At 44.2% G+C, this 15,061-nt stretch overlaps 1 protein-coding gene across 5 annotated transcripts in view; it reads right to left on the reverse strand.

Annotated features, from left to right (window-relative positions):
* Positions 1-1,905: 1,905 nt before the first annotated feature.
* The window catches only part of NOVA1 (NOVA alternative splicing regulator 1), a 590,029-nt gene continuing 576,873 nt past the window's right edge, over positions 1,906-15,061 (reverse strand). For all 5 annotated transcript variants that reach the window (XM_085627353.1, XM_085627354.1, XM_085627355.1 and 2 more), the window contains one exon: positions 1,906-7,099. In XM_085627353.1, the coding sequence (XP_085483479.1) occupies positions 6,092-7,099 (1,008 nt within the window). In that variant the 3' untranslated portion in view covers positions 1,906-6,091. The remainder of the gene's footprint in view (positions 7,100-15,061) is intronic.

The raw sequence follows: 15,061 nt of genomic DNA on the forward strand, positions 1-15,061 counted from the left end.
ACACAGACAGAGTATACAACCTGAGTATGCATGCTGTTACACAAAATCATCCTTCACTGTGCAACAAGCTGGTATTTGCTACACAGACAGAGTATACAACCTGAGTATGCATGCTGTTACACAAAATCATCCTTCACTGTGCAACAAGCTGGTATTTGCTACACAGACAGAGTATACAACCTGAGTATGCATGCTGTTACACAAAATCATCCTTCACGGTGCAACAAGCTGGTATTTGCTACAGAGACAGAGTATACAACCTGAGTATGCATGCTGTTACACAAAATCTCATGGGATGCCACTGAACATCTGTAAACCAGTTTGCAGAAAGTTCTCACCCTCAGACTCAGACTTTCAAACACTGCCCATTTCAACCTACTGAACTCAATGAAAAATAACACTGATGAGGCTGTGCTCCCACAGAAAGCACTGAGAGAGACACGACTCTTAATTTAAGAAAGTGGTGAAGGTAGCCTCACTGAAGCCAACTCCACTGAAGGCAGAACAACAATTCACACTCAGAAAAGAAATAGAGTTTCTAAACTACACCAGGTACTATATTAAAACCGTCAGTGTCACTCCCCATTTCACTGAAGAGATGGTAAAGACAAAAGCAGATTGAAGTTGGCCTTCAATACAATTTTAAGACACACCACAGAGGCCTTCATCATTTCATTATGTGGTCAGCTGCTAGGGAGAGGGTTGAGTTGGCCGGGGTGGTTTCTTCAGAGAGTCTAATCCAGGACACGGCAGAGGGACTCAAAGATAGCTTTAGAATGTTGCTACTTTAGTCCATTCTAATGGCACGAAAGTTCTCTGGCTAGGTAGAAATTGTAGATAATCGAACACATTTAATTCAAAGTTGTGATGTGAGTGCAAATTTATAAACATTTTCCGAGCTATTGCGCAACATTAGTCTATTTGTTAGGGGCACAAACAAATATTGAAGAGATGATTTTCCACGTCTTTGTGCCAAGCCATACCTGCAGTACGTCATAATACTGTCCTGTTAATGTGGGAGAAGCAAACAATGAGCTGCAACAGAACAAGAAGACGTATTTGGCTTTGCAAGAGAAAAATATATAGCTAAAGTGACAAGTTCAAAAGCAGTATCCGTGTCATCTTAGCTTCCGTCCAAATTATAGAAGTAAATTCACAAAAGTGTTGCGGTTGATCTTTAATACCGACACATATGTCCCCATGGCCTATTCCATTTAGTCCCTTCGATAAACCATTCGTTTGTAAACTAATGTGCCTGTAGTCAAGTTTTGCTTTGGTGAGATACAATAGCAGGACAACCATCTCATCTGAAGTTGAGACCTGAGATAACACTTTATTCTCCTGCATATCTAACGTTGCCTGGAGCACATTTTGGCATGGCTTTGTCTCAAAGCAGTCCCTGAGGGCCAACTGAACGCCTTAAAGTCTACACTCTTTGTCATGTTTCCCAAAAAGGCCACAGATCACATATTTCCCAGTCTAAATCCAGTGTACTTTCTGTTCCGTGCTCCCCGAAAGTGAGCTCATGACAACTTAAATGGTTGTGAATTGATTGAGTGCTAAACTCCAGATGAAATGTATGGGCTCCATGGCAGACATTTTGAATTTGGGAATTAAAAAAAGCAGGGGATCTCTTGAATCAGAAAAATTATATATTTGCAAGACTTGATATCTGACTTGGTCCTAATACACACCCTATGCCTTCTCTTCTTCTCCCCTTCCTTTTTTTGGCCCCAAAAACCTAACAATGGGGTGAGGGGTCCCAATATTTTCTTTTGTTCACTGCTGGCTGGGAGACAGCATGGTGAAGGAAATTTACATACATAGCAGTCATTGTTAATGTTTTATAAATGAACTGAGACTTGTGACATGCAAGGAAAAAATGAGACGGGAGACACGGGATGGTACATGATGAACTAAGCACATTTATAATGATAAAATGGGTAAATATAATAGCGGCAAATGCTAACCACTGGTTTTCACGAATTACACTATTTGTCAGAAACTTACACAGCTACACAGTATCGACGATAAATAGTCATTACCAGTAACACAGTTTTACTACAGCGTTGTTCTTTTCAGGTAAAACAAGCATATCATTCCCTTTTTAAAAAAATCATTCTGTAAATAACTAGAGCCCCGAAAACTGTAAATAAAAACAAATCCAATGTTTAAAAAAATAGAAAAAATGAAATCTACTCTCAAAAGTTTGGCAGGAATGGGTTATTAAAAATGAAAGGAGACTGGATTGGCAGGGTGGAGGGGGAGGAAAAGGCGAGTATTACGAAATACTTTCAAATCCTCAACGTCCCAAAAAGGAAATTGCACATTAAAAATCAATATGAAATGAGGAGTCCATATAGTTCAATGAACAAAGGGGAAAGTTCATGAAGACAGAGATCACAGTTCAGAAAGGACGAGAGTCAGACGTGGAGCATCACACGCAGTGTTCGTTAACTGGTTGCACAGCGAGGAGCAGAAGGGATGCCATTTTAGCCAGGTAAGATGAACGAACGGAATCAATGAGTTGAAGTTGAGATGGAAGTAAAATTCAGCTTTTGAAACTCAATTGCTCAGCCACATGTTCCAGAGGTAGGCAGATGTTTGAGTTCTGTCCATTGAGTTTAAGAGTGCATGCTCGGGATGGAGAGGTGCTTGGCTATGGATGTTCCTCTGAGCGGCCTGCCATGGGTAGCTCAGAGGGCGAACAGATGATGGGTCAATGGTTTGGAAGGGGCGACTGGCACTCAGGAGAGGTACGGATAGGGTGTCTCTTGCTGGGCACACGACCTGGGCTCAAACAGCCTGCATGAAAGTAGCCCGCCCCTACCTCTCAACACTGACCTGCCTCCTTTTGATTAGCATGCAGGAAATACTGATCAGTCTGGTGACACAGAACATGCAAACTACCGAGTATTAGAAACTGCACTTGGGCTGCTGGCGCCATGCTGCGGAGACTCCATCACAGAAAGATTCACAGTAAAAATCAACTACATTCACAATACGAATTGATTCTAATGTTGAACAAATTATACACAAACAAAAGCTCTCAAAAGGCAACATACTTATCAAGCAGTTGCAGAGAATGAAACATCAGCTATCAGTTAGTTGGCACTTCCACATGTTTTTGCTTACAAAATGTTTTTTTTTCCTTGACACATTGTAGACAGCGAGGATGCTAAATGGAGTAATGGCTGTACTACTGGCCAGTCGAGGGGATCAGTAGTGACTTTCAGTGCTTCAAAAATAAACGTACAACCCCGAGCCAGAGATGAGTATTCTGGGGTGAAAACTTTCAACTGGTGACAAATGGCTGGTGCTGGCCAGCATGCAGCATTAGATCCACTGGGTTCAGTCCAGATGGCAAACACGCTTTTTGTTGATGTGTAAACTTACCAATAGAATTTGTTTCCACAGTTCTAACCTTTTTAAAAATATTTTACAGTGCTCTTTGCAACTATATTGCTGTTTGACAGATGTATGTCTATAAATATGAATTTCAAGGGGAACCATACCTTTAAACTAAGCTGTCATCAAAGGTCACCCTGACTCAGTCGTGGTGATTTCAGGAGTAGAAGTGACGGTGCAGGTTATTTTCTGCCTCTTTTGTGTGTTCCTAAAGCTTTACTAGGTGCCTCTGTGACATAGGAGACGCACCAGATACACGCTCTTCTGTTCTAAGGCATGTGCTTTGTAAACATTAGCAGTGAAAGAATCAGCACACAGTATCAAGGCGAAAGCACTAGCCAGCATTTTGACAAGGAGCCACAGACAAAAATAAGACACTGAACATGGGCTGTGAGTTATACAGTACCATTCGAAGTGCCCACATGCCGCTGCAACGGTACGCAGTACCTGGTAATGCTCGGATATCACAGACACCATCTTTACATGGAAAACCACATTTCTTCTTGAAATATATTTCAGTGTACTCCTTCTAAGACCGTTGAGGACTCTGATACACATCCCAACCTAAACGTTCAGCCGCCACTGTTCTCTCAAAGACACCCAAGTCAAGAAGGAGAACAATGGCAACTGACTGACTGCATTACAGGGATCTGTGAGTTGTCTTGCTCTATTGTTTACAATAAAAAAGAAAACAAAACCTACAATTGTACAAAAAGGGACAACATGTATATGATAATTGGCAAGAGGTAGTAGCTCATTTTGCAAATCAAAAAGTGTAAACATATCCCAGAGGCCACCGAAGTTTACAGTACTTGGAGACAAGCATTAACATACAATGAATTAACAAAAATATTGATTATTGTCTACTGTACTATGATCACCGTTGGCCACTGTAAGATCCTGCATACATCATGATGGCTTAGTGACTCCAGTCAATGTTTTCAGCTTCGACTGACATATGTGGGAACATGGTGCAAAATCCTCATTGTCTGGAGAAAGATCCCGTAGGAATTTCAGGATAGATTCTTTATCTACCTCTGTTTATAAACATGTAAATAAGACTGCACCACAAAGTACTCCTGAAATCAGAAGGCTGATTGTGATACAGTAAAGAAAGTGCAGTCAATGATGGAATTGATGGGACACATTTTAGAGCTCGGTTTTGTTGCCACAATTTGGTCAAATAAACCCACTTTTGAGACCAATAGTGTAGTTTTACCTCTATTTCATGCAATTAATCTTGAATACTCCCAGGATGTACGGTATTAACGTGGGAAGATTCAAGACACTGAAACAAACACTTTAGGTGGTTTTAAACAAAGACCCTGTTATTCTCTGTCCTGTTAGTCTACATATATAAATATTCCCAGGCCTCACACCCTCGGGTACTTCTAAGACCGAAATATGACATCTTGTTCTGGCCTTTTTCCGCTCAGGAATGGGTGTTTTGATTGATATTATAATTGTTTAACTCAAACAGTTATCTACAATTAATACAATTTGACAACTACAATTTTATATTTTCACTATTTGTAAATGGAAAGCCGTAATGTCTGATCTCAGGTCCAAAGGACCCACACATTTTAAACAACTTTTGTAAGGTCTCAGCCCTTCTTAAGGCAGTATGGACTTCATACTGAAGAATTAGAAATAAAGAGACTAATTATTATTTTTAGGCATAAGTGGAGGTAAGTATTGCAAAGCCGGGAACTTTGTTTCTACGCAATAGATGCATTTTGGAAAACACTTAGCAAAATGTCATGGAAATTATTTTCAAAATAGTTGTAGGAGGAAAAAAATGCAAATTAACATTTGCAGGAGAATATTCTTCTAGGAAATATTTTTCTAAGGACCTTCGTCAGAGACGTGTATTAAGTGGAAAATGATGACTTTTGCCCACTTGCTCCTCAAGAATTTAAATTTGGTACACCCTACTGAAAACTTGCTAAAACTAGATCGGATTCAGGTTCTATATGAAAACAAGATGAAATATATTTCAGGAAGAAAGTAGTTGAAATCTCAAAGAAGGCTTTTGAAATTGATCTTCTGCCGCTTCTCTTGAACACAGAAATAGACTAAATCAATCTTGGTACCAAATTCCACCGTGGCAGCTGAAAGTCGCCAGACTAGGGCAGGTACTGACACTGGATGCGCACTTAATCTAGGGTGCAGGTCCACTTTAGTGTTATTGTTTCGTGTTATTTCCTACTTCGCTGTGCCCTATGCAGGAAGTAAGACTGAATAGACAGTGCTTTGGCCTCACTCCATTTTAGGTCACTGACCAGAACATACCCAAGGTAACAGCAGTTAGTGTCATCTCTAGAACTCATTCTGAGAATGACGCTCATCTTCTTCTCTACATTCAGTCAGTTTCAACTACAACAATGCTGGTAAAACGGCAGGCTTAAAATTCACACTAAAACACCTCTCAACAAGTATACAAGCAAAGTATAAGAGAATAAAACAGGTCAAGGGGAAAAAACCTTCCTATGGAACATCTTTTAAACCACATATTATTTACATATACACATTTTCAACGTTGTCACATTCGTTTGCATAATTATATATTAATAACAGAAAAAATAAAACCTTCACTTCTGCAAAGTACAGTACATCCTTCAAAAATGAGGGTAAGGAGGGAGAGGTGCTGGAAAGGATTTGGGACCTTGTAAATGGTGGGTGTTCAACCCACTTTCTGAGGATTGGCAGCGCGGACTCCTTGCTCATAGGTGATCCGTTGTGTGATTAAATACTGTGCGGCTTGCGTGGCAGCAGGGGAACCAGTGATGGTGACCTTCCGATTCCTCGTGCCTGGAACAAACTCCCCTTTCTTGGAGATTTGTATCCTTGCACCAGTCAACTCCTGGTACTCCACCAATGTCTTCCCACCTTTTCCAAGTATTGCCCCAACTAGATTCTCAGGCACTGCTATTTCAACGACATCCTTGGACCCGTCTGTCGATTTCTCACTCCCCAGAATGGCACTGGCTGTCAAGGGAGAAGCAGCTCCAAAATATCCATTTGTGGCAGCAGTAGCAGCAGCCAGGCTACCTAACGCAAATGTCCCCGCCGCACCCCCAGGGGTGCTGCCACCGGCTGAGGCTTCACTCGCATAGGTGGCTAACAGGTTGGCTGCTGCTGCTGCTGCTGGGTTGGCACTGGCAGCTGCTGCAGCCAAGGCCCCCGTTGCCGCTGCCTGACTGATTCCTAAACCTAGCGTGTTGAGGTTATAACCATAGCTGGCCAACGTGTTTAGTGCAGAGGTGATTGCCACCAGGTCATTGCCAGTGAAGCCGGAGAGAACTGCAGGGAAGGCTGCCACTCCTGCCAGGTTGGCATGTCCTAAGAGACCTGCGGCAGCAGCAGCAGAGGGTAGCACTTCAGCCGTGTTGGCATAGGGAGAGCCGGTTGGATTGGAGTTGGCCACGGGGCCTGTGACATTGGCGTAGCTTATGTTCAGACAGCTGCCACTCTGCGGGTCCTCCTGGATCTTCTGAATGATGAGTTCCACAGCTTTCCTGTTCTGCTCGGGCTCCCCACTCACAGTCACAACCCTTTCTTGCAAGTTGATCCCATCAGGTTTTTGCGAAAGCTGCACCCAGGCCCCGGACTGTTCCATTACAGCCTTCACTGTAGCACCTCCTTTCCCTATTATCAGACCTGCCGTGCTGTTGGGGACTATAATCTTTACCTGCAATGCAAAAAAAAACAAAAAACATACACAACATTAGTACTCATCCCTAGCGTATGCAACCGCAATACTAACAGCAGTATTAGTAAAGTGCAGGCATCGAGTTTGGACAACAGCTGTGACTGGCGGATGAGAGAGAAGAAGTCTTATGCAAACCATCCTGACAAAAGAGTAAATACAGCTGACCTCAAAATGCTCCTGGCATTCGCACATATTCAAAGATGCTGCTGCCCCTGCTGGCGGCTACCAGGAATGACATGGCTGGACTAGTGCATAGAGCTGCCATGGTAGTGGCATTATCAGCATGGCAGTGCATCCTACAAGATGCGACATTGGTTCTAAACATAACAACAGATGAGATCAGCATAGTCTTGTCGTATAAGAATGAATACCATACATAATATTGAATGTACGAGATACTTGTTATTGTTATTGATCCTTCTACATCATCAACAGTAACATCAAAGCACACCAGTAGTACCAGTGGCCCTAAGAAGAGTGTGAATATGCAACAGCAGTTGTGAAGTAACGAGTAAAGCGACACACGGGGGATCATTTCAGTGGTAGTCAGTGTATAACCAACAACATCCTTAGGATGCCTTGCAATTCTCTGAAGACAGAAAGAGCTCATATCAGAACAGACTTTTAGGCTCAGCAGTAGAGAAAGTCTACCATACTTTGGTACTAAAATTGTTAAAGTTTCAGTTCATTTATCGAATTCATCATTTCTTATTTCTTGGATTCAGGTGAATTTCAATCTCCCTGAACTTCCAAATAGTACATTAATGAGTTCCATATATTCTTTGATGTAGCTGTTGGATGAATGTTACAGAGTAAGATTACACTATACCAAGCCATGAAGGAATTCACGCTCTTCTTTGGGAGCCGATGGTTTGACCTCATAGCCAGCGCATTGCCACTCTTCACGTTGTAAATCCCAGTAAAACAGTCCCTGGGTCAAAGGTGACATCAGCTATATCTAGGACGTTTTCCAATTTATCCCAGAAGTCTCCCAACGCAACCTCATTGTGCGTCAAATAACAGTGGCTTTCCAAGGTGGTTAACTCCACTTCTATTGAGCCCAGTAATCTACAATGGACTGTAAAGACCCTAGCTTGTTTGGAAATGCATAGCTTCCCAATGTACACTTTCAAGTTGTACTGCACCACGCTTGCAGTGGGAACCAATCTGGCCCGGATAGCTTTACAAATGTCAGCCTTTCCACACACAATCAGCAAATACCTCAGAGTGAAGTTCCAAATGTGCGACCTTCGTTATTGAACCCTGCAGTGAGAGCCCCATCAGGGAGTGATCAGAGTCTCAGGTGACAGATCAGTACATATCCCTACACATAACGAGATGTAACCACCAACGTACCCATCAGTTTCCCTATCCAACAGGTAAAGTGTTAGTATGCTATTAAAATCCCCACCCTAGATACTATTGGAAAGTCAGAATTCTTCACATTTCCGAAGAATGTGATCATAAAAGCCAGAAGGATGCAGGTTTGGTATACACAACCTTTGTCACTATCCAACCTTCCCAGAATTGCAGCATTGGGATCAGTATAGGACATTAGTATCGTAATCCTCAAATATATATGTACCCATATCCCCACCCCAGAGAATGGAGTATATGGGGTGAACAACCGCAGGGTGCCCGCATTCAATTGTGAAGCTGTTCTGTGAGGGTGTATGGAAATGTGTCTATTCTATCAGCCTTACATTGGCCATAAGCAAGCACCTGTCTGAACATGCCACCATTATCAAGGCCTTCGGCATTTCAATAGGTGGGTTTCATGCGTGCGCTAGTTGTGCCAGCCATATGGGTGGCTGGCTTACTATCACTTTACTGAAACAAAACAACTCATTGCATGCCAGCTCAGCACCAACATATAAAACAAGATTCTCCAGCGCCCACTGAACAATGTAACTGCATAACCATTGTCCCCAACTACAACCTTACCGCCCAAAGGAACCCCTGTTATCAATGATTCTGCTCCTAATCAAACTAGGGCTATCACTTGCGTAATGAAAAGAAGTGATTTCCACACTGCGGAACCAGTATTGCCCAGTTTACCAGCGGCATTTACAGAATGTATCAAAAGCCAGTGGGATTCAACTCACTAAGAGCAAGCTCACATTGCCACTCAGAGAACAGAGGCATTAAGGTTTTAATAGTGTGTTCATTTCTGCACAACAGCAGGAAATATCAATTACAGACAAAAAAATCCCAACAATCTGTACGTTACATTTTGGCGCCACACTGGGGGAGCCGTGGCTGTGAGCAAGACCCTTCCAGGTACTCATTATCCCTCAATGTGGAGGTAGTGTTCCCGTCTCCAATATCTGTCCGGCCGGGGCTCTTCGTCTCGAATTGTCATGTATTTCTATGAAGCAAGTATTTAAAAAGGCTTTCTTAGCTTCCTGAGGAAGAAAAATAGTGCATTCCCGTTGTATTGAATTTTGACCTTAGAGAGGTGCTCAGGAATGGCCATCCAGCCTCCTGCACTGTTACTGTAAAGTCTGGACATAGTAGTAGATTTGGACCATTGTATTCCAAGCTTTCTCTTTCTCTAACAAGTCACAAGCCACACCCCGGTCCCAGTAGTTCAGTAACGTGGCAATAATACTTGTTGGACTTTGTCAGGAAGATGTTTCCCTTGTGGGCACTCAATACAGCGAATACTGCTGAGAATGTACCCTGTCCAAATACTTCTGTCAGAAACCTTCTACAAACATTTTGGTCTTCTCAGTCTGCAGCGTTTCAAAAACGTCAATAATCCTAATTATATTGTGGCAGGGTCATCAATTTTAGCCTCAATAATAGCCAATTCTCATTCCATTCTGATTAGCTTTTTGGCCTTTATTCCATCGTTCTCAACGTCAGAGATACTTCTTTTAGCCAGGTCCAGTCAATTAGCGTAGTTATCAACATGTTTTTTATTTAATCCAATTTCCTAGACACGCTATCAATTTTCTCATCATAAGTGACAAGGCTTAATTTCATCACCTTAAGCAGTAATGTGAGCTCCAAGTCCCCAGCCTATGCCATATTTGAGGTTGTCTCTGTTCTATCTCCAAGTGCAATTTTCTTATCAAAGCAGAGTTTACTCTGAGGGCCCTGTCACTGAGAGACCCAGCAGATATTGGCATGGCTCTCACCATTAATCACTACACTTCTGTCATCGCTACTTCTTGTGGAGCTCTGGTGGAACACAGTAAGTTTAGATAGGGGTGAAAACTATTAGGAAGAATTAAAATCAATGTTTCACTCCAGAGCGCCACAGGCAGGGCAGCAACAGTCCAACCAGTAACCACCATCTGTAAATGTTTACATGTGGACAGTGATATTGGAAGGCAAATTGCTCACAGACTCAAAAGCAGTACCTATTGCCGGGCGTCAGAAAAGCAGGTCCCCCGTCAAGGAGTGGGTCATTTAGAAGACAGGGCAGGCAGGGGGTACGACGATGCAGTGGCGGCTTCTCCACTAAGGCGGGGGAGCGTCGCCCACTGCTTTTTTGCAGTGGCACATAGGGAAATTAAATGATAATAACTCGTATTATCATTTTATTTTCGCCTACTTCAGGCCACTTTGCTTTAGGGTCGACAGCAGGGGAGGAGTGATAGCACCCTCCTAAAAAGTGCAGTGAATGCTTGGCCGGCCTTCTCGGAGCGCCCAAAACAGTCTTGCACACTTCGGCTGTTCTCCATGTAGGCTTACATGAAGAACATGCCCAGGCCTCCAGTCAGCGTCTGAGTGCCGAAACACGGCGCTCAGACCAATTAAATTGGTGCTAAGGAAGTGTTGTGATTAGCTGACCGGTCACCTGGGTGTGCTTCCGGTTAGGCCGCGTGAGGGAGGACTACGGAGGCGAGGAAGAGGCGAGAAGGTAAGTTTTTTTATTTTTTATTTCTGCTTCCCCCCCGTGTCCTCCCCCGCCCCTGTCCCCCTACTTCCCATGTATTGCCTGCCCCCGCCCCCCACCTCCGATCAGTGCCGGCCACCTCTGAGGAGGAGCCTGGGATAGCACAATGGCACAGCAAGGTTTCAGCAAGGAAGTTTTTTGTTTAACAGCGATGCAGGCTCTCATTGAGTGGTTGGATCTGCAGATCTTTGCCTGGGTGTCAGAACGTGTGGTAAGGAGTCAACTTGCTGCACAACTCTATGGCGCACCCACAATGCATGAGATACTTATAATGCAGATTGTCTTCACAGCACAGATGTGTTGTGTCCCCACAAAACTAAATTGGAGACTGGGAGTTCATGTTCCTGTTTTTCAGGCTGTGCATGAAGTTGAACATCCAGGAGCAGATTTATGAAAGGATTGCGCTGCCATTGTGCCACCAAGGCGACGCAAGGGGAATGAAAGCCTTAAGTTAGATTTACCATGCCACGCAGAGCCACCTGGCATGGTTCTGCGTGGCATAATAAATCTGGAGTAAATCAACACAGTGCAAGTCGCTGCCTTGCGTTAATCTGCCCTGGAAAGGCGTTCCCTGGGTGGAGGGTGGGTGTTTCCATGCATCCACCCATGGATTTTGGCACATCCCCAGATTTACTATCAGTAGAAAACCTGGGAATGTATCAAAAAGGTACGCCATCCCAGGAGAGGTGCAAAGAAGAGAAATCATTTTGGGGCATATTATCAAGGACGGCGTTAAAAATTATCGCCGGTTTAGCAGCAGAAAACTGCCGCTAAAGCGGCGATAATGGGCTTGATAATATGCCCTTGTGAATTCCCATAGAAGCCCATGTTCTGAACATGGGCTTCTATGGGAATTCTCCTGACCTGCTTCTGTGGTTGGTATTTAAAATCATAAAGAAAACAATTATCTTTCTTTGTCTCCATAGGTATGAGAAACCTCTTTGTTGCTCTCTCCACAAGGAGATGAAAGCCTCCGATATCCACAGGAGGAGAGTCCACGGGAGCTGGAGCTGACGGTGATGGGGTTTGAATTTGAAATTCGTCCCACTCCAAAAGAACAGACTGATCATCCACCTCTCCCTCTTCCCTGTCATCATCAGTTGTATTGGCATCATGGGACTGTCGAGATGGCACTGGAGAAGGTGGTCTAGGAGATCGTAAAGGAGTTACAGGAACCCTTGGCATGGGCGTGGATGGAAGAGACTCCGCTGATTCAGATGGAGGAAAACTGCGGTAATAGTCCTGCAACATATATTGCAAATTATTAATCAAGTCCACAGGCATTTGTGTTGTGGGAACTGTGACAGGAGCTGGAGCTTGAGGCTCCGTACAAGGTTCCTCCTCCTGGTCGTCATCTTGGTATTTTATAAACAATTCCGACGGACTCCTAGCAGTGCGGAATCTATCATCCTCTCCTGATTCCTCTTCTTCCTCCTCAGAATCTAATAATTGCTCAGGTAACTTCAATGGGGAAAGGGCTTCCAATGAGGAGCCACGACGTTGTAGTAAAGAAGCCGCCGTTGTAGGAAGGGCGGAGGAAGCAGTAGCCGATGTTGCAGACCAAACTTGTAAGTCCGTGCAGGAAGACAAAAGAGGCGTCGACGAGTGTGCTGTCGACGAGATCGTCGTCGATGGAGATGGCATCAGAAAAGTGAGTGTCGACGAAAACTGCCTCATCGACGAGAGGTTCGCCGTCGACGACGCAATCTTCGTCGACAAGGCAATTTTTGTCGACGATGAGTCAGTCTTCGTCGACGAGGCAGTCATCGACGACGAGGTAGGCTTCGACGACGAGGTGGCCGTCGACGCAGCAATCGTCAACGAGATCTTCTTAACCCTTACTGTCGATGGAGCGCTGACGAGAGATGAAATCTCCTTCGTCGACGAGATGGGTCGAACAGCAACGGAGGCCAGCGTCGACGGAGATGAAGCCGATGACATGATCATCTTGGGTCTCGGCGACGAGAAGGTAACCGTCGACGTAGAAGTAGCGTCGACACGACGCTGTCGACGACGGAGCTTTCTGCTGAGGTAAATGTTTGTCAGGAAGTCTTTTTGATGCCAGAGACTTTCCAGACTTTCTCGGGGGCGTAGCAGGCTTAGATTGTGAAGGTGGAGAAGCCTTTTTTGAAGAGGAAGTAGAAGGCAAGCTACAGCACTTAGCAGGCTGGACTTTTCTCAACACCTTAGCCCCAGGAGATGATAAGTCTTCCTCCGCCATCCTCTTTCTAGAGGACATAGATTAACCAGAGGCTACACTTTACACCTCAGATAAAGGGTTATCCTTGTCCTTGATCTTCTGTAGACACAGAAGTAGTCGCCCTTCTCTATCTCTGAGGGTATTCTGAGGAAAGGTCCTGCAGATCTTACAATCCCTCACCTCATGATCCGGATAGAGGCAGTAAATGCACTTCTTGTGGGGGTCTTCTGAAAATAGCCAGAGTCTCCCACAAGATTCAGAAGGCCTACAGAGAGACCTTTTAGAAGATGACATCTTGAAGATAATCAAGAAACCAGAAAAAACTGTGAAGTACTGAGCATAGCTCAGGGAGACTCCCTTCACACGACGTGCGGTAGAAAATCTGAGAGCCTGAGCCTCTGAGGAGAACATTCTGGTGGGTGCTGTTGCCTGATTGGCTGCAGTTTGGACTGTACATAATGACTTTGATAGTTATAAGTGTGGAAGGTTTTTCTTGTAGCTTAGGGCTACTTTACTTCCTGGTTTTATGTTACCAAGGTTTTTTGGTTACTTTATGCATAATTATTGCTTTTTTATGTACCGTGGGACTCCCACTCCGACGACGGGGAATGATTCAGGCATGTGAATCTATGAAAGACACCCTCAATACTGGAGAAGCATGCACTCGTTTCTACTCCCAGCTGATCACAGAAGCAGACTAAGGCCACAATCTGTGCTGCTTATGTTGCTTGCCTATGTGAGCATATTTATTTGTGGGAAACCCCAATCTTGGGAACAGATGTGTAAAACTTCCCTGTTTAGGACCATTCTATATTTTCCTCAAACATTTTGTCCAAAGCTCCAGCATCAACAGTTTGTACACCTGGAAGTGCTGAGATTGCCAGGTTCCGTGGCAGCGGCAGATGTTAAACGATCAAGTTTAGCTAACAAGAGCACCTATGTACAGGTGCCGTTGATTTGATAGGTGCTCTTGTGTGTCCTAGTCTCTCAAGCATGCATTTGTCACTACAGCTTTTTTTTTTTTTTTTTTTTTTTTACTGGGTTAATGACCTTCTTTTTTTTTTTTTTTTTTTTTTTTTTGTTTAACAAAGTTTTATTGAGATTAGAAAAATCAAATAAGACAAAGGTTGCGGCTGTGCGTACAACAGAAAGCAAGTAAGGAGCAACATTGTGACATTTCCGGTTCTTAGATAAACAATACCACATCATCAAAGCATCAGACAACAAGACCCCATCTACCAATCCATCATCAACATCTGTCCGACCTGAAACAGGGGGATCTCTGACCAAGGATCTATCCCTAGGGTACCAAAGCCACCTCCCTTCCCTGCTCATATCTCGGTCATGGGAAAACGTCGTGTAGTAAACATCACCTGACCCCAGGAGCCAAATATCCCTGTGTCCGCACCATCACATGACCACTCCATCTGCGTAACATTGGCGCAGCACGGCCTACCCTACTCCAGTGGGAGCTATTCCGGGATTCGCGGATGGCGGGGTTGAGCCAGGTAAGCCTGCAATATATGTTTTATAAGGGCCCCAGATGTCCCTAGGACGCGCCACCGTGGGGAGGAGACTAGAGTAGATCTCGCTATTCGTGCTACAGAAAGCCATGGCCGTAAGCCACGTCTTGGACGTGGGAGCCGTTTTACCCCCCCCAGTGTCTTGCAATCTCCCTCTTGGCAAGTAGAAGCCCCAGAGAGGCCAGTTTACGGACATTCTTAGGGAAATTAACGGTATAACCCAACAATGCGACCTCAGGAGTGGGAACCAGTGTAAGCCCTAGCATCTCTTCTAGGATCTTGTAAACCTGTGTCCAGAATGTCTGCAGTCT

This window comes from Triturus cristatus, chromosome 9 (genome assembly GCF_964204655.1).
Source record: "Triturus cristatus chromosome 9, aTriCri1.1, whole genome shotgun sequence".
Lineage (NCBI taxonomy): Eukaryota > Metazoa > Chordata > Amphibia > Caudata > Salamandridae > Triturus > Triturus cristatus.